Genomic DNA, 18,688 nt, shown 5'->3' with positions numbered 1-18,688 from the left:
CCCCAAAGGTTTGAGAACTCCTGCACTCAACTCACAAGTTAACCTTAACCTCCCAGGAAGTAAACGGGGCGGGGCTTCCGTGTTGAAAATGCCCCCAACCCCACCCCCCAAAAAAAAACAAAAAACACTTGAACAGCACAGCGAATGTGAGAGCGAGTGAATGTGAAAGTGCCTTTTTTTTCCATGTTTTGTCGGGTTCGGGGTTCAGGGGGTCGGACCACACGCGCATGTCCAGAAGGAAGCGCTGCAGCACTCTGAATGAAAGAAATCTCACAGGAACCCACGGTGACTTTTTTTGCACTTAGGAAAGCGTATGTATGTACTCGGCATGTAGCATCATCACATGATGATGCGTTGGGGGTCGGGGGGGGGGGGGGGGGGGGGGTGAAAAGAGGAAAACTTCTCGTCTGTTGGTGTTGATGTGTTTGAAGCCTGAGCTTCCGTCACGTGAGCTCATATATAGTAGCCAAAATGAATCGTATCAATGTCTCGTATTTATATTCCAAATAAATTACAACTCAAGCCCGCAGCATTTCGTTTTTGGGTTGTTGTTTTGTTTTTTTTCCATTTGCTTAAATCCACTTTTGTGAAAGCGCCCCAAGTGCAAAATATGCCCAACTCTTTTATTCTAATGAAAACAATAGCGAGCCCTAAAACCACAGATGTCAAAGTGCGGTCCTGGAGTGCCGCCGTCTCGCCCGCGTCTCCCTGCTGCAGCGCACCCGATTCAAATGGTCGGGATCCCAAAGAGCTCGCCGACCGAGGAGCTGATCATTCGGATCGGCTGTTTGCGGCAGCGAGAGATGCGAAACAGGCAGGACCGGACTTGGGCACCTTTGCACAACACAAGAAGGTCAAATTGTGACATTTTTCTATCGCCGAAACAACCGGATGACACCAAATTCATGCCGTTACCGGCCTGGTCACAAACAAAAATCTAAATAAAAGCAGCCGCTTATTTCAAGAACGCCAGATGCCACGAGATGCGTTTGCAACCTTTATTGAGGCAAAAATAAATAAACGGAGGGAGGGAAGCCCTTGCCATCCAAACGGAATGAAGAGTCAAAGCGCAGGCCAAGTCTCGGACGCGACGCGGCGCCCCCCCCCCCCCCACTCGGGCGGTCGGGGCTCATCCCTTGGAGCCCGGCTTGAGGGTGGCGAAGGGCTTGGAGTTGCGCAGCGCGCCGCAGATCTCCTGCAGGAAGGCCACCACGTTGAGGTCCCTGTCGGACTTGCGGCCGTCCAGGATGACCACCAGGGTGAAGTGCGGCTCGGGCCGGGCCAGGTAGTAGGTGCTCTGGACCTTGTCGTCGTAGAAGTGCACCACCTTGTCGGGGGCGTTGAGCTCGGCGGCGCGGTCGCCCATCATCATGACCACGTTGGGCCAGTGCGTGAGCGGGCGCTCGCCCGAGGGCAGGGACACCACGGCGGGGAACTGCTCCACGCCCTTGGGGGGCTCGCGGTACGAGCGCGGGTGGTGGTAGCCGTGGCCCTGGAAGCTCTCGGAGCCGCGGTTGTCGAAGACCAGCGACACGCTGGCGCCGTCGTGCCTGCGGACGAAGGAGCAGATCTTGCCGTGGTAGTCGGGCGCGGCGCGGGCGGTCAGCGCGCGCATGTCGGCCGGCGCGGTCTGGCGGCTCAGCGCCTCGTGGAAGTAGAAGCTGAACTTGGCCAGGAGGGCCGCCTGGAAGCGCTGGAGCCAGGCGTACAGGTGCGGCGGCTGAACGCTCCTCTGGGACTGGCCCCCGAACAGATGCTTGCGGGTCTCCTTCTGCCGCTGGAAGAGCTGCCCCCACGCCGTCAGCTTGACGGCGGCGCCGTGCAGGCTCAGCAGCGCCGGCAGGAAGCGCCACTCCGACACCTGCGCCTGGCAGCGCAGCAGCTGCGTCACCACCTCCACCTCCGTCTGGAAGCTTTCCTCCACGCGGCCCAGGATGGGGTGGTGGAACCTGGGGGAGATCCTCAATTCAGCGCCGCGCGTGCGGGCGACGGGGGAGGCTCGGCGGCATGTCGGGGGACCGTTTCGCGTTCCTCATAGTACGCGCGGCGCGCGGGCGTCAGGGATGGCTTGTTCCCACGCGGGATGGCGCTTGCTCGTCCGTCCCCGGAGACCAGGGGGCTTCCCGCGTTCAGCACTTTTCTCCCTCCGACCTCGGCATCTTTTGCTTTTGGGTTTGGTTGGCCGCAATTAAGGTCACGCTTCTCCTGTAGCATTCTTGGTGCGCATAAAGGAAAAGCCGCCTCACGGGAAGATCATTTCAGCCGGTCAGAGGCCGGAAAAAGGCTGGTTTCCAAAGAAGATCACGCCAACGATGACCGACTGACGCACTGAAATGTACGGCCTGGGAATGTGGATCCCAAATTGATCCTGAAAGCTGATCTCAGTTTTAACCGTTTACTTGATTTGTGATTTTGTACTTTGCTTTATATTCCCTGACGCCAACAAAGCTTTTGTTTGGTTTTTTCGGTATTGAATTGCGCCCGCTTTTAATTGTGGTTTGTCTGCTTTTGTGAAAAGTCCCCCCCCCCCGCCCCCCAGGTCCCCCAACTCACAAGTGTTGCATTTTTAAACGTGCTCTCCGAATAAACGCGATTCGTTGATTTATAATTCCCCCCAATTCACAGTTAATTTCCATGGAATGTTTCTCATTTGGTTTACCTCTGAAATTCTCCCCATGGAAATTGACCGTCTACGAGCCGCCCCCCCCCCCCCGCCCCCTTGTTCGGACTCACTTGGAGCTGTACTTGTGCATCACGGCGTCCAGCGCGGCCGCCAGCGCCTCGCCGTTCACGTTCTTCTGTCCGGCCAGCGCGTGCATCTTCTCGTAGAGGTCGGCCATGTCCACGCGGGCCTGCGCCAAGTGGCACAGCTGCTCGGCCAGGTGGCACAGGAGCTCCTCCAGGTACGCCGACGACGAGCCCTGTTGCTGCCCGTGCCGGCCCAACGTCACCACCTTGCGCAGCTCGTTGTGCAGGGACGTGTAGATGGTGCGCGTGGAGTCCTTGCGGCTGAAAAACGACTGACCTCCTACGGTGCGACACAAAAAGAAAAAAATCGGTCAGACTAACGCTGTACTGCGGCACCCTCCGGGAGATACACAACAAGCAAGCAATAGATTTTTTTTCTCCCCACAGTTCTCATCAGACAAACGCCACTATGTTGCACAAAACGACACGAGGCCGCGCGTACATGCAGATGCGCAACTACAATGTTTGTGGCCGACAGAAGCTTTCGTGAGAAAGTAGCTTTAGTCAGTCACGTACCCGTTTTCTGTCCTAAGAAGGTCATGTTGTGGTAAGCCTTCTCGGCGGCGGCCAGGTGAGCCAAGGCGGCCAGCAACGCGGCCCAGACGGCGCCGGAGCTCCTGCTGCTGTTCTCTTTCTCCTTCTCCACGTAGTCTTTGGCGCGATCGAAGGAGAACACGCCGAGCTGCGCGAAGAAGCTCTCCAGGATGGCCTGCTCGCGGGGCACCGGCCGGAGCAGCGGAAGCTCCTCTTCCGCCGCCATCGCTCGCTCGCAGCTAAAGAGCGAATCGAGCCAAGTCGCGCTTTTTCAAGGGTCGCAAATAAAACGCCATTCGTTCCTCTCGCAATACTCGCTCAAAGTACTTTCGCATGAAACCGCATTCAATCCAATTGAAAATCCTTCAACTTCGAAAACGACGAGAGGCTACGGAAAACAAATCACCGCCATGTTGTCGTCGTGGAAAACTACGGCGAGCCCCGAGGGACCAAATATGAAGTCGCGCCGAAGCACACCGACAGGTGACGAATGACGATTCTTCTTTTTCCGTCCCACTTCAATGTATTTTTTTCCTCAAACGTGTTACCATAGACGCAAACACTGGACCCGGACTCCAGTTTTTTTCCTCTCTTTGCGATTGAACTATTGAAATGTTTACGGTGTGTGTTTTGTGCATACCGAGAGCATCGGTGCAGTTCTTGCATGGTGGTCTGGCATCTTCCTTGGGGTTTCCCCGAAGCCGCAGCCTGGATTGACAGACCGATAAGTTAGCAAACAACTCAATTATTGAAGAACCAGATGACAAATGTCTCCCACAGCGTGACTGAGTCGGCGTCATTTTGGATTCAAATTCCCCTCTGGGGTAATCCGGGTGTGAAATCAATGCGCGTCCTTACATTCATTCGGATTTTCTTGACGTTCTTTTCTTTTTTCCTTTCCAAACTGCAGTCTTACATTTTTGTTCCTCCATCCACGAACAGAGGTTATTTCGTGACATGTGATTGCTGCGCTGTCGGACTGTGTAACCGTCCGTTTCGATGCAGCCGATGATGGCGACCAGCGTCTTAATCGCAACTTCACCATCAAACCGCAAATGAGCAGCTGACGGCCCGTACCGAGAACATGAGAGGATTTTCAGGAAAGGCATCCCACAGACACTTCCCACTGTACACGGAGCGTGTTCGTGCGTTTCAGGAGGGGGCTTCAAGCTTGTCGTTCGCATCAAAATGCTGCCGTCAAAGCAAAGACAAAGTGCATCGCTGCACGCACGCAATTCTAGCGGAGAGCAGACTATTTCTTTGCCATGAAACCACATCGGAGAGCCACAGGCCCATGGTCTCGAGTTTACAGAAGTTCATAAAAGCCCCACATTTTCACGCTGGGAGCCAAAACAGAGGTGTGCTTGTGCATGGAAAATAGCTCCCCCCCCCACGCCGTGACCCCTTTGCCACGTCACGTGACTTCATCCCGCTTGCTCCAACTTGAATGTTGAGCTCCTCTCAAGATTTCCTTCAAAACATTATCGGTTACGCCTTTGTTTCGTTCCAAAATACCAACCGAGGTTGCGCTTTCAAACGCTTAGGATTTGCTGTCACCGACTTCCCGCCAAGTTGGAGACGACGAACCAACGGACCGAATTGGAAAGTGAGTCGTCGCTGGGACGGTGAAGGTTATGGAAGCTCATCGCCATTGCTGTCGTAAGACTCTGATTTGAACAAATCTGGAACACGACATCAAATAAGCAATGCTGGGACCGGCCCGCCTTCAGGCGTGGCTTCACGAAAAGAATAAGAACGCGCAAATCGAAAGCAAATGGAACGGTAACAACAAGGGGATTGCGGAAGGGTGCCCAACAAACAAAGTCGCTGTCCTAACTGGGATCGACGGACTTGCAAAGCGCACTCGCCACAACTTGCCCTTCACCTTCATGAAGAGGAGCTGCGCATCCCACCCACAAGCAGGACTGGACTCCAAAGCGCTCCTCGCACACGCAGAAGAAGAAAAGAGCGTCCTGCTCACCGCTGCTTGGCGGCAGTCCCACCTGGGAAAAACACACGGAGCGCTTTCAACACCAAAAGTGCCACCAGATGGAGGTGAGGCAAATGTCGTTTACTTTTCACTTTGACCGAGGGCGGTGCCAAAAGTCCCAAAACAAAAAGGGAAAGTGATTTTACCTTCACGCATTAGAAATAGAGCATACGAGTTGTTCTTCATCCTTTGCCTCACAAACGATGGGAATCACACTGAAGGCCCGATTTGTGAATCTTCCCGTCGCCGTAAAAAAGAAACGTGCGCTTTTGCATTGGTGTCCAGACTTTTGGGAGGATCTGTCCACGACATGCACGAACGAACGAGGGCCGTTGCGATCCGTCTTCGATGCTGCCAATTCTGAGACCGATTATCCACGAGTGAGATCCGCCGATACCACTCCGCAGGGCAGCGTTTTTCTTGGGTTTGCAGACGCGGGGTGTCACGCTAACGGGGCGGAGGGCACACGACACCGCCCGCAGGCTGAAAAGTACAAGTTGAGCAATGAGCATGATCGCCAATCAAAGGCAGTGATCGACATATGTATATGTATCACGTACCTTTGCGCAGAAATCAAGGGTTTCAAATGGAAATTCACTAGAGCGGACGGTTTCTTCTCACGACTTTGGGACCTGTGGAATGAAGCGATCAAACAAACAGCAACAAAATTCAATGAAATAATCCAACACAAAACTTGAGCGACGGTTCCCTTTGCCACGTTCTCAGTAATCGCGGCCATTGCGTAGAAGCCGAATTTCGGTTCTGTCGCTTTAAAAATAACTTTTATTTGCGCGCGTCAGCGGAAGTTTTGCCCTTTGACTTCCGGTAAGGGTTAGTTGCGTCGCAACGACAGTGTCCGCCCGACAGCTCGTTTTGCGTGTTTGTTTTGTTTGTGTTTTTTGCGCGTGTCGTTTGGAAGATCGCATTTGCGTTTGTTTCGGTTCGCACCCCCGTTGGTAGCGCCAATGTTTTCTTGCCTGATGTTTGGTGTCGAAGGCAAAAGTGACAATGAATCCTGTCAAGCGCGGTGAGTGAACAAACAACAAGCTCCTTCAAGTCGTTGTTTACCGCAGTACAGTATTCTTGTTCACATGTTCTGGAAACTAAAGCGCTTTGTGACAGCTGCAGCTGTTGTGGAAGCGCCACATACAGAAACAGGAAGCGAGTTCTGAGATATTAGTGGAGTATTCTATTTTTAGAATGATGCAGTACAGTACATATACCTTTTGGGGCGGGCGGGGGGGGGGGGGGGGGGGCGACTGACCGACCTGGAAAATCTTCATTGAAATTTGAACGACACCAAAATGTGTCAGAATTTTCGAGATGCCGCCTGCAACTGGCACCTGTGTGAGGAAAGGCTCACCAAGCGCCTCGCGTGTTTCTATTTCACTTTCGAACACCGACTTGTGTGCGCCAGGGCAACTAGTCGGCATCTGAAATGAAAAGTCAAAGTTTGATCCGTGCCATCTTTGTCGCATTTTGTTCTCCCGCCCGTCGGCGAGAATCTCACGCGGCATCGTCGGAGTTGATGGAAGGTGCGGGGCCTTTGAGCGTCAAGGTTTTGTTTCCTTGCTTTGGGTGCAGCGCACAACGTACGAGATGAGCTTTGAGCCGGGCGGCCCTCCCCTGAAGGACACCTTCAAGATGATGAGCGACATGATCCTGCTGTGCACCACTTTGGCGCTTTCCCTCTTCTTCTGGATGCTTTCCCTCACACTCAGCATATATTCCGGTCAGTGGCCGAGTCATGCGGTGCAAATTCACTCCCGATTCAACGGCGGCGATTTCTTTTTTTGTTTTTGCAGCCCGAGCTTTGAGACGCCGCATTCGAGACAGTTCCGCGGAATAATCTGATGCGCAGTTATCCAACGGGCCATAAAGCGCACGCCTGATCACGCCGCGGCGTTGAAGGGCCCTCATTGATTGACTGAGGACGGAGCACAAAGAGCCCTTCAAGCCGTTGCGAAAAGAAGGAAAATCGAACCGTCGTCCGCGCGACTCGAGGCGCTCCGCTCGGCCTGCGGCCTTTCCAAGAATTCCACCGCAGTCGCCAGGGTCATGGGAGCCTCGGAAATTTCAGAGGGAAAAAAATAAAATTAAGACCTCAATAAAAACGACGCGGGCACGGTGGTTTCCCCGTGACAAGTTGCCGTTTTGTGCCGCGAGCAAGCTTGAGATCAGCTGCAGCTCAATGACGACAAAGTGGAAAAAAATGAAGGCACTGCGATGCCCTCGCAAAAGGGCCAAGGAGAGCCGCCATCAAATGATGAAACGCATACACATCCAACGTGCCGGCCGTCGTGTTGGGCGGTTCAAATCGTCTTTTTACCGGGCAGCCACTGGCTGCTGCAAAGGAGGCGAAAGTCGAGACAATTTGCAAAAATCGGGCGCGCGTGGAGTCCTTTGACAGTCAAAAAAAAACAAACATTTGGGCTTTGGTATTTGTACTTTTTTGTTTTTTCAGTACTCACTCACCTTCGTGTTTACGCAGGGTCGTTGCAGCCCGTGTCGCCATGGCGATGGCTCTTCTCCATCTTGGTCCCGGTGGTGCTGACCATCCGAGCCCTGAAGAGACGCAGTCTGGATGCATCGGGGGCGTTGGGAGGTAAGACGGCGCCACGTTGACTTACTCAGTGGACTGAGAAACGTGGACTCGCATTATGAATGGACTGCTTCATTTCTATTGGGCTGGAAAAAAGTGACATCTCCTTCAAACGAGTCGATTTCATTTTGAAGCGCGACAACTTTGGATTTGGTTGAACTGTCTCGTCAGCGCTTTTTGTGGGCTTCGTGCTGACCATGGCCAACTTGAGTTTCTTCTCGTCGCTGCTGGCCTTCTTCATCACCTCGTCCAAACTGACGCGCTGGGGCGCGGCGCAGAAGAAAAAGATGGACGCCGACTTCAAGGAAGGTGGGGAGACGGCCGGGGTTTTGCGCGAGCCGTCCGCTTTCTTACGCGGCTGCCGTTTGCGTCAGGGGGCCAGCGAAACTGGGTGCAGGTGTTTTGCAACGGCGGCGTTCCCACGCAGCTGGCGCTGCTCTACATGATCGAGGTGAGTGCCGGTAGAAAACCTGGAAAGATCCAGAAGCAGAATTGTGGAACAGTGCGAGGAAAGAAGGCTGCCGTCCATGTCGCCACTTCACAAACCGTAGAAATACTAACTGTTAAGTCCCGTTGGCAAGCAGCCATTTTGGGACTCTGAGATAAACCGCCTCTTTTTTTTTCTTTTTTTTCAAACCCCATCCCATCTACAAATTCACTGACACAGGCATGCCACAAGAGGGCGCCAATGAACGGAAGCTCATCTGCCATTTGAGTTGGAATTTCTAATTTCTAACGGCAAACTACTTTTAGACTGAAATTTTACTTCTGAAAAACGGCAGAGGTTTAATAATTGGAAGTGAACCGTCAAAAATACTAGAAGCGTGAAAAGTGAAGCACTAATCCGCAGGGACGGCAGTTATCGAAAGGAGAGCGCCTCATGGAAAAGGAGCACTGAATTTGTTGAAACGTTGTCGAGCGTGTGGTGGTTTTGGCGGTGGCAGGTGGGCCCCGGCGAGATGCCCATCGACTTTGGCCGGCAGTACACGGCGTCGTGGATGTGCCTGTCGCTGCTGGGGGCGCTGGCGTGCAGCGCGGGTGACACCTGGGCCTCCGAGGTGGGGCCCGTCCTCAGCCCGTCGCGGCCCAGGCTCATCACCACCTGGCAGGTGGTCCCCGAAGGTGAGCGAAAAAAAATCCAAACCACAAGAAAAGTTTCACAGGACTCCCAAGCAAGTGTGGAAAACAAAACCTGGACCGGAATGCGTGCGTGCTCGCAAGCGTATCATTTGGACAGGAAATGAACACGTTTGAACTTTGCTTGGCAGGAACCAACGGCGGCGTGACTCACGTGGGCCTGGCGGCCAGCTTCCTGGGCGGTCTGGCAGTGGGCGGGGCGTACTTGGCCTCACAGGTGCTGTTCGTGAACGAGCTTCAGCAGTGCGCCCCCCAGTGGCCGCTGGTGCTGTACGGGGGCGCGGCCGGCCTCCTGGGCTCCCTCCTGGACTCCCTCCTGGGAGCCAGCGTGCAGTACTCTGGTACAGAAGCGCGCCATCGGTCCCGTCCGAACGAACGAAAAGGCAAAAGGTGTCACGGGTTGCGTTGGTTTGTCGGCAGGTTTTGATGCCAGCATCGGGAAGGTGGTGAGCTACGAGTCGCCCACGACGTACTGGATCAGCGGCAGACCCATCCTGGACAACAATGCCGTCAACCTCTTCTCATCCGTCCTGGTGGCGCTCGTGCTGCCCGGGATGGCCTGGGGCTTGTGGCCGCACTAGGGAGACATTTTGTTGACAACGACAATGACAAAACAAATGAAGACCAAAAAAAAAAATATATATATATATATATATATATACACTTCTCCAGTCGAGGAGGCGACAGGAGAAACAGAACTATTCTATTTCCGACTTCGTTTGTGCCGTTTTGTGTATAGAAATCAAGCACCAAAGCACAGATGGGATTACGACGACAAAACATTGACAAAACAATCATGTCTTGAGGTACAAGTTTAATTTGCTCCGTGACCATCCTCGCACAAGTCAACTTAACTCACAGAAATCAATGGAATGCCATGAATCTGTTCCAGGAAAACACACACACACACACACACACAACCACATTGTATTAATTCGTTTTTAAGGAAAATGGCACTCTACAATACGGTATTGGATTTAATTGAATGGTGTTTGTTCGTTTTTTCTTCTTTCTACCCACAATCTTGCTGCTGTAGACTGTAAATTTCCCCAGTGTGGGACAAATAAAGGATATCTTATGAATCTTAAAAACATTATGAAATAAAATGTAAAATTTATTTCATGAGAGTTCCTTTTGGCTGACGGAACTTGGCCACGCGGGCTGGGGCACTCCACAGGAATTGGATGTAAAAAATAATAATAGCTAAACCCGAGTGGAAACTCAAGACCTGACGTGTCAGGTGCAAGGCAAATCAACCAGGAAGAAAAGTGTGTGCCCTGACTGCACTCAGGGCGACGACCTCCTTCGGGTGCAAATTGGTGTTCCCCCCCCAAAAGCTCCGTGATTGCTTCTTTTCCCACCGTCACCTCTTTCGACGAGTGAAGGGCGAAACAGTTTTGCCAAAAAGTCACGGGGATTCAAGGCTTGTGGCGTGTAAAAGTGGCCTTGAAAATAATCAAGTCTCGTTACGAGTCGCGTGTCAGTGACGCAGCATTGCAGTCCCGATGACGTAAACAGAAGGCGGAAGTGCAACGCCAAAGACGTCCACTTTGGCCACGGCTTATCAAAAGTCCTCTTTTCTCACTTTGAACGCCGCTTGACACGTGTCTCCTACGACGCGCAAGTAATATATGCAAAAACTCGCTCGTCCAACACAATACAGTACCATACATGAAATGGCAATGCCACTCACCTCTCTCATGGACGCTCACTGGAAAAGGCACAAAATAACCCCCTCCAAACACCAACACCTCGTCGTAAATCTCTTAACAGGATTGTATTTCTTGACCTGCTTCTTTAAACCTTGTAAATTTGGTTTTTGTGCTCCGCTCCTTCCTGCTGCGTGTTTTGGTCACGTGACGCTACCTGGACCACGGAAGCCGGCAGGGAGCTCACCCAAATCTCAAGAGAGTTACGTTAAATATTTCCTGTAATCCCTTGCTCTTTTCTACCATTAAAATGATGATGATACTGATGTCACCCAGTTATTCAAACCATGAAATATCTCTGTTGTTGAGCCTAGCCGGACGCATTGTTGATTTTGTTAAAATATAAAAGATCGATCACGGTCAACATCGAATTCACGCCTATTAAAATGATGTTACCAAAGTCACGTTTGGATTACTTTGAACAGGTCTTTCAAATACCAGTTTGACGCAATTTGAAGGAAGAAACGACAACGTGGCCGCAGGAAGCCAACCGGAATGGTGGCTTTTGTTGTTTTTGGGATCTGGTCTCCGATTGGTCGTCGGAAGCCGTCGCACCTGTCGTGCCAGCAGAACTTTGGCAGCGTCCGTTCTGCCGAAAGTGGGCAGGCCAATCGCGTGGGACGTCAAAGTTCGAGGGAGGAAGGGAGGGAGGAAGGAAGCAAGCAAGCAAGGAATCGTGAAAAGTGTCCGCAGCCTCGATCGGCCGGTCCTTCCCTGCGCGGAGCAGCGCGGCGATGCGTCATCTCCGTCCTCCGAGCCCGCACCTTGAGCAAAACTTCAATTGCGCGTGCACAAAGTAGTTCGAGAAACTTCCTGTGTGCTCAGCCAGCCATGTCGTCCGAGCTGCAACTTTGGGGAGCTGACATCTGCGGGGATTTGGCCGGCGCGGACGCCTTCTCCGGCTTCCAGCGGTGGATCGGTCCGGCCGACTCCCCCGGTGGCTCGCGGTCGGCGTCACCCACGCCGCCGCCGCCGCCGCCTCCTCCTCCTCCGGCCAATGACAGCGGCGACGACGCGGCCACCCCGAGGACGTCCATCGTCGACTGCCTGCTGGTGGAGCTGTACGACACGTACAGCACCAAGAGGAACGTGGACAGCTGGGACAGCTCCACCGAGGCGTCCGGCCCGGATGCCTTCCAGGGCCGCTGCAACGCCGGCTCCGGCTTCCTGCAGGAGCTCCAGGAGAAACACACCAGGCGCCACCAGGTCAACTATTTGGCCCGCAAAGGTGAGCGGCAACGAGACTCGGTCAGGTGGGCTCAGGCCTCCCCCAAGTCATCCGCTTTGTATCACTTTACAGTCGCCGGATTGGAGTTGCACGTTTTTTTTTTCCAATTGAAGGCTGCATTCAATCGCGTCGGTTTGACTGTTTGGTTCGTCACTGCGCTTGTCCTCTGTCAAAGTGATAGTAAAACAACTCTTGCGGTCATCCTACTGCAGTTATTTTCGACGAACGTGCATGCGCATCAACAGTCTGTTGTTCACACATTTTATAGGCGATACGTCGAGTATGCAAATGTGTCAGTGTTTCATTTGCACTGTGGTGTAACAAGACAGGTACGACGCAAACTGCGGACCATTTCCATTTCAAGGATTCAATTGAACCGTTTTCGAAGGCTCTTTGAAGTCTTTTGTGCGTTTGTACGCGCGCGCAACGTGTTGAGCATATGGCTCGCAACCAATGCAAAGTGATCGGAGGGAGACCGGAATGAGCTGTCGTGCACACAAACGCTTCAGCGTGCCAGAAAAGAGTCCGGTTCATGTCACGCCCCCTGCTGGCGTGCTAGAATCTCCACAGCAGCAAAGGGGTGCCGGCCCGGCAGATCAAGACATTTTTGTTGTCTTTGGATCGGATTGGAGGGGCCCAACTGTCCCGAAAAACACTAACGAGCGTGCTGACAGTCGACATTCTTTTGTGGGCGGTCGCCGTTTGCCCCCGGTCAAGTGAAACAATGCTAAGTGTCAACACCCAGCTTTGGACTTCCCGAGCTGCTCACAGCCGCAGCATACTCAGCATCATCATCATCATCATCATCATCATCATGTAACACGACAGCTGATTTTTGAATCTCTCTGCTACCTGACTGAAAATGTAAACCGCCTTCTGCTTCGATGCAAAAACACGTTGGCCACCGTGTCGTTCGGATCGACTTTAGTCTAACAAGAGATGATGGAAGCAAAGCTACTGGACAAAACTGGAAGGATTGCCTTTTTTTTTTCCCCCTTCCCCTACAGAGCCCAAAGAGCTCCGCGCCATCATCCAGGAGGTCAAGTACCGCACGAGCATCCAGTCGGCCAAGCTGATTCGCCAGCTGAGGCGGCGAGACCGATTGGTGAACAAACTGCAAAAGAACTACGACATCATCACCGCCTGCCTTCAAGCCGTCTCCAAGAAACGACGTGAGGAACGCTCATCGCGCTCATCTTGATCGGCCAAGTTAAGAATGGAGCCTTCCAGTATGGACGTCAACACAAAAGCAAAGCGATGAAGCAATAGAAAGACGACCAGTAGTGCTCTCACACCGACCCGCAACAACCGATGCGACGTGATGATTAGGGGCTGGATGTGGAAGCAATCATAATAGCTTTGGATGTCTGCGTCGCCTTGCAAGGCACCTGCTCCAAAATAACGCACGTGGCAAAAAAACAACAAATAACAACAACAAAAAAATCGGGCTGTGTGCTGCCATCATGTGCCTGTGATTTGATGAGCAAGAAACTAGTCCTTAGCTTTCTGGGCTAATAAGGTTTTTTTTATTTTTTTTTAAATTGACCATGGAACTACAACCAGAGTCATAACCGTTGACTGTAGTCATTAGGATGGCAACATTCAACAAAAATGGAATGAGCTCACCCCGGTGGTGCATTTCCTCCTCCTCCTCCTCCTCCTGCTGCTGCTGCCGCATCCTCGCGCCTCCTCCTGATCACGTGATTTAAAAAAAAAAGGATGAACAGGAAGAGGTGTTGAGCATCATCCGCAAAACCGGACATTTGGGGACCCAAAAACTCCGTCTTCTTATTTTTGCGGACGACGTGAGATCGAGCGGCCGCTCTGCCACCATGAGCTGACTGCACGTCGGAGCGGTTCGGGGCTCAGCATGCGGCAGGAGCGCCTCGGCGGCGGCGACGTCGACGTCGACGCCTGCGCCGCGCCCGCCTCGTCGCTGGCCGGCAGGAGGCCTCGGGCGGGCGGCCGCCAGCGGCGGCGGCAGCGGCAGGAGGCGTCGGGCGGGGTCGGCGACATCATCAGCAGCGTGCTGAGGAAGCGCGACGGCATCTCGAGGAGCGCGCCCAGGCTCCTGTGCACGCTCGAGCCAGGTGACGCGCGCCGCCGAGAGTCGCTGCCGACGTAACGTCACCAAAACCAAAAACCAAGCGCCGTCGGACCGCTATCAAAGGGAAATAAGACATTTTACAATGTCACTCCCCGCTCTGTTATCAATACGAAGGCTTTGCGTTCTGTGTGCAAATGTCAACAAATTCGATGTGGGGAGGGGGGGGGGTGCCCAATGTTACACGACTGTTGAACGGCGTTAATCTGCGAGTGATTGACAACCAAAGGGGATTTGGCGTGAGCTAATCCTGCCCGAAAGCCGCGGGCAAGCAGAGAGAGAGAGAGAGAGAGAGAGAAAAACAAAAAAGTCAACGAGCAAGCAGCGGCAATGACGGACAATGTCGACGAGCGAGCGGACGAGGCCAATCGAACAGGTCGTGCCACTTTTCGACTCATTCGGGGAGGGCGGCTCCGAGCGCCAATTGATGGAGAGCCATTTTTATTTCGGCCTTTTCAAATGGGAGGCCGTGTCAATGTCGCGAGTGGGCTCCAATTTTAATGGCACTCTTCGTTTGCAGCACCGCGACGTCGAAGGACGGCGACACTTCCGAGTTATCTGCGCGTGCGCAAACGGGACAGCAGCGCCGTCTTGTTTCTTTATTTTCCACCCAAATGAACCCTTTTTAAAAGGGAGGGGGGGGGATGCTCGTGACACCTCTGTATTTAAATTGACATACTAGCATTTGCAAGTCAAGACGTGTATTTGCCCCCCCCCCCCCCCCCCAACGACTAATTTGGGATTTGTTGATGTCGGCAGGAGTGGACACGAGGCTGAAGTTCACCATTGAACCTTCTGTTGGGAAGAACGGATTCCAGCAGGTCAAAACTCCGACAAACAACATACATTCAGCCAACCCGACGGGATGCTTGTAAAAATCCTTTTGGAATGTTTTCAGAAAACAAGTACCCGCACAGCAAATTCACCAAACGAGTCCAGTTGCCTCCATTTGATCTTAGCAAACGATTGCACATTTATGTTAACGAGTGACCGCCAATATAGCAAAAGTTTGACCTTTTGTCTACTTCCAAAAAAGAAAGAGGCAACAAAGTGACTCCTCAATTTACATTTTTGTGATTTTAACTTGTGTCATGAAATCATTGACCGAGTCATGGGCATCACGCGGCCTTTCCGCGCTCCGCAGTGGTACGACGCCCTGAAAGCCGTGGCCAGACTTCCCACCGGCGTCCCCAAAGAATGGCGGAAGCGGGTGAGCCGCGCGCAAGCGGGCCACGGGTGACCGACGCGCGCGCACGACTCACCGTTGCGCGTGTGCGTAGGTGTGGCTGACGCTGGCCGACCAATACCTCCGCAGCATCTCCATCGACTGGGACAAGACGCTCCGTTTCGCCTTCAACGAGCGCAGCAACCCGGACGACGACTCCCTGGGCGTCCAGATCGTCAAGGTAACCGCGGCGGCGACAAAAGTCCTCACGCGCTCTTGGGTAGGGAGTCGTCGCCGGACCAAGCGTTTGGGCCTCCGACCTTGCAGGACCTGCACAGAACGGGTTGCAGTTCCTACTGCGGCCAGGAGGGGGAGCAGGACAGGGTGGTCCTGAAGCGGCTTCTGCTGGCCTACGCCCGCTGGAACAAGGCGGTGGGCTACTGCCAAGGCTTCAACGTGCTGGCCGCGCTCATCCTGCTGGTGACGCAGGGAGACGAGAGCGACGCGCTGAAGGTGAGCGATGACGCCGCCTCGCCACGCCTGCCTGATGACGATGATGACGACCTCTGCAGGTTATGATCTACCTGATTGACAAAGTGCTGCCTGAGAGCTACTTTGCCAACAACCTCCGGGCCCTGTCAGGTACACAAGCACATACACAGAACTTGGATTGGCTTCAAGGAAAAAAAAAGAAACATTCAGGCACGCGCGTGACGTCACCGCGCGCCGTCTCCGCCAGTGGACATGGCGGTGTTCCGAGACCTGCTGCGCGTCAAGCTTCCCCGCCTGTCCCAACACCTGCACCGCCTGCAGAAGGCGGCCAATAGGGAGGCGGGAGGTATGACATCATCGGGCGCTCGCCCTCGATCGCGCGGAGGTCGAGCCAAACCATCGCGGCCGTGCGTGTGTGTGTCCGGCAGGCAGCTACGAGCCGCCGCTGACCAACGTGTTCACCATGCAGTGGTTCCTCACCATGTTCGCCACGTGCTTGCCGGCGCCCACCGTGCTCAAGATTTGGGACTCGGTGTTCTTCGAGGGCTCCGAGGTGCTCTTTCGCGTGGCCCTCGCCATCTGGGAGAGGCTGGGAGAGTGAGTGCCGGCGTTTCCCCCCCGGCGAGCGGCCGCCGTCCGCGGAAGTCGCCCAACTCCCTTCCCGTTGCGCGCAGGAGGATTTTGTACTGCCAGACGGCCGACGACTTCTACAGCACGATGGGTCGTCTGACGACGGAGATGCTGGACCGCAACCTCATCGATCCTCCCGACCTCATCCAGGTAGACGGGGGGGGGGGGCGCCGCAAATACGACACCCGGGGGCCGTTTCAACAGCCGGGCGGGAATTTCTTTCAGGAGGTTTACGGCATGGCGGCGTTTCCGTTCCCTCAGCTGGCTGAGCTGAGGGAGAAATACACGTACAACATCACGCCTTTCCCGACCTCGGTCAAGCCCGCTGCAAGGTGTGTGCGGTGGGGGGGGGGGGGCGCTCTCGGGTGTGGGAAACGGGGCCTGCCGGTGACCGCTTTTGTGCGATGTCGTCGCCAGCGGCTGGGAGAGCGACGACGAGACGGCGGAGTTGGACGACGAAGACGCGGGGGTGTCGGCGCTCGGCTGTTTGGGGCCGCTGGGGGGGCTGCTGGCGCCGGAGATCCAGCGATACCAAAGGCACCTCAAAGGTCAGCCGGGTCTCCCCGCGCGTGTCGGCGCAACCCTCGCAATGACGCGCAAGCCAACGGCGTTTGCGTCCAGACCAGGGCGACATCGCCGAGCTGAGCCCGGGCGCGGTGGGGGGAGGAGCCAGGGCGGAGCACCAGGCGGCCATCAACGGCATGATGATGGAGCGCATGAGCACCGACATCCAGGCGCTCACCAAGCAGTACGCTCGCATCAAGAGACGGCAGCGGCAGCAGGCCACGCAGCTTTGCATACGCGCAGGTGGGCCGGGGGGGGGGGGGCGCCGCGGGGGAAATTTGACGGCACCTTGTGACTCGCAGGCACCCACGTCAGCACAAGTGGCGCATTTCTGCAGAACAAACGCAGCACCAACGTGACGCTATTCCGGCCAAATGAGCGCTTTTTGGGCCTCATCCGAGGTCTTTCGTGGCACGGTGCGCTGCAAAAAAAAAGAAAAAGAAAAAGCACAGGGTTTGAGAAAGAAAAAATGGACATGGCGAGATTTCTTCAAACAAATCGTAAAAGCCCCCGCACCAATTTTGACCACCTCACCTTCTCTTTTGAGGACTGTTTCGGCACAACTTGCTGCTCGCTCTCTCTCGGCGCAGCCAGCCGCTTCTCTCTTGGAGCGTCGCCGTAACCGTCGGCATTTTCTCTTTTGATTTGGCCCGAGACTTTTGCCAGTTGAGAAGAGTTTGCGTCGCGCTGGCTTGAACATTTCTCTCGCTCCTCCCCCTTTGCCGCAGACAAGTGCGCCGCCACCCGCGTCCTGCCGTCCCAACTCAACCCTTCCGGCGGCGCCATCAATCATCTGCTTCTGGGCCGGAAGCCCCGCGGCGCTTCCGGCAGCGTCGCCTCCGCTCCGTCCCCCGCCGGGGGCTCCCCGGCCAGGCGGCTCTCTCCGTGGCGGGCTCACGTGCGAGCTCATCGCAGGCACGCCGCCCGGCCCGGACCGAACGTCGGAGATGGCAAGACGGAAGACGGAGTGGGTGGCGGCCTCTCCCCCGAGCGCGTGCCGGCGGCGTGCGCAGCCGCCGCGGAGAGCGTCGCCGCACGGGTGGAAGACTTGGAGGTCCGACTCGGCTCGGCGGTCCTGCGGGACGAACCCCAGAAGCCGAATTCGGACGCCCCGCCCGCCCGGCTTCCATCGCGGGACGACTCGTCGAGTTCCGAGGGCGCCGACGGACGTTCCTCCGCCCGCCCCCCCTTTTCTCCACCTTCCGCCGCGAGCGCGTCACCTTCTCCGGTTCCCACGGTGACGCCCGAGCCGTCGTCATCCCCCACGCCGCCTTCCACGCCGCCGCCCAAATGCGCTCACCCGGTCGGAGGCTTCGGCAAAGCCTCCTCGCCGCCCCCCTCTTCCGTCGGGTCCTCGGCTCCATCTTCGGCCCCGCCCTTCTCGCCGTTCCCGTCCGTCAAGCCGCCCAGGAAGTCGGCGGCCGCCCGAAACCTGGGTCTGTACGGCCCCACCTCCAGGACGCCGGCCGTCCGCTTCCCCCAGCTGAGCCGCAACTGTAGCGGCGGCGCCGGCACCACCGGGAGGCGCTGACAACTCTTTTGCCGTCGTCCTGGCGAAGAAAAGTCCATCCCGGGAGAGAGCCGAAACCGGAGCCTTTCCTTCGCCGACGCACGTCCACCCGGGCCGAGAAGCGAAGCTCCAAAGCCGCCGACTCGTTTCTAACCAAAAGCCGTCGGCTTGCATGGCGACCGACTGTTCAGCGCCACCCGCAACGCAAACGCAAATAAACAAATGGCACCGACGTTTGCGTTGTGCGACCTTTTTTTTCTCCCGTGAATGCGGTC

The 18,688-nt window shown here is 55.1% G+C and overlaps 3 protein-coding genes and 1 long non-coding RNA gene across 9 annotated transcripts; 2 read left to right on the top strand and 2 right to left on the bottom strand.

The window, feature by feature from the left end:
* Window positions 1–984: 984 nt before the first annotated feature.
* On the bottom strand, window positions 985–5,449 carry kics2 (KICSTOR subunit 2). Its single transcript, XM_086103635.1, has 6 exons — window positions 5,419–5,449; window positions 5,168–5,285; window positions 3,923–3,990; window positions 3,265–3,521; window positions 2,734–3,028; window positions 985–1,949 (listed from the first exon to the last, which is right to left on the bottom strand). Exons 2-6 carry the CDS (start codon window positions 5,171–5,173, stop codon window positions 1,130–1,132), a joined length of 1,446 nt encoding a protein of 481 aa, XP_085959761.1. The 5' UTR covers window positions 5,174–5,285; window positions 5,419–5,449; the 3' UTR covers window positions 985–1,129.
* Window positions 5,213–10,104, top strand: tmem19 (transmembrane protein 19). 3 transcript variants are annotated; one of them, XM_086103639.1, is made up of 8 exons: window positions 5,213–5,337; window positions 6,857–7,004; window positions 7,764–7,877; window positions 8,046–8,183; window positions 8,249–8,325; window positions 8,819–8,996; window positions 9,143–9,352; window positions 9,432–10,104. In XM_086103639.1, the coding sequence occupies exons 1-8, from the start codon at window positions 5,332–5,334 to the stop codon at window positions 9,590–9,592; spliced, it is 1,032 nt and encodes a 343-aa protein (XP_085959765.1). In that variant the 5' UTR covers window positions 5,213–5,331; the 3' UTR covers window positions 9,593–10,104. The 3 variants fall into 3 exon arrangements, with proteins under 3 accessions (XP_085959765.1, XP_085959766.1, XP_085959763.1); XM_086103640.1 differs by lacking the exon at window positions 5,213–5,337 and adding an exon at window positions 6,093–6,299; XM_086103637.1 differs by lacking the exon at window positions 5,213–5,337 and having other exon boundaries at window positions 6,859–7,004; window positions 7,078–7,877.
* On the bottom strand, window positions 5,845–15,426 carry LOC147186467 (uncharacterized). Its single transcript, XR_015099319.1, has 7 exons — window positions 15,315–15,426; window positions 10,705–14,109; window positions 9,166–9,588; window positions 8,071–8,976; window positions 7,903–7,960; window positions 7,748–7,837; window positions 5,845–5,904 (listed from the first exon to the last, which is right to left on the bottom strand). It is a non-coding gene; the product is annotated as an uncharacterized LOC147186467 (long non-coding RNA).
* Window positions 11,552–18,645, top strand: tbc1d30 (TBC1 domain family, member 30). 4 transcript variants are annotated; one of them, XM_086103618.1, is made up of 14 exons: window positions 11,552–11,948; window positions 12,956–13,120; window positions 14,812–14,873; window positions 15,197–15,262; window positions 15,333–15,458; window positions 15,545–15,730; window positions 15,790–15,859; window positions 15,957–16,055; window positions 16,138–16,306; window positions 16,384–16,489; window positions 16,565–16,671; window positions 16,757–16,887; window positions 16,961–17,146; window positions 17,632–18,645. In XM_086103618.1, exons 1-14 carry the CDS (start codon window positions 11,552–11,554, stop codon window positions 18,432–18,434), a joined length of 2,673 nt encoding a protein of 890 aa, XP_085959744.1. In that variant the 3' UTR covers window positions 18,435–18,645. The 4 variants fall into 4 exon arrangements, with proteins under 4 accessions (XP_085959744.1, XP_085959745.1, XP_085959746.1 ...); XM_086103619.1 differs by lacking the exon at window positions 12,956–13,120; XM_086103620.1 differs by lacking the exons at window positions 11,552–11,948; window positions 12,956–13,120 and adding an exon at window positions 13,819–14,038.
* The last annotated feature ends 43 nt before the right edge of the window (window positions 18,646–18,688 follow it).

The sequence above is a fragment of the Hippocampus guttulatus genome, chromosome 22 (assembly GCF_054856545.1).
Source record: "Hippocampus guttulatus isolate MCC_2025c chromosome 22, RoL_Hgut_1.0, whole genome shotgun sequence".
NCBI classification, from domain to species: Eukaryota; Metazoa; Chordata; class Actinopteri; order Syngnathiformes; family Syngnathidae; genus Hippocampus; species Hippocampus guttulatus.
This window is presented reverse-complemented; position numbering and strand designations above follow the sequence as displayed.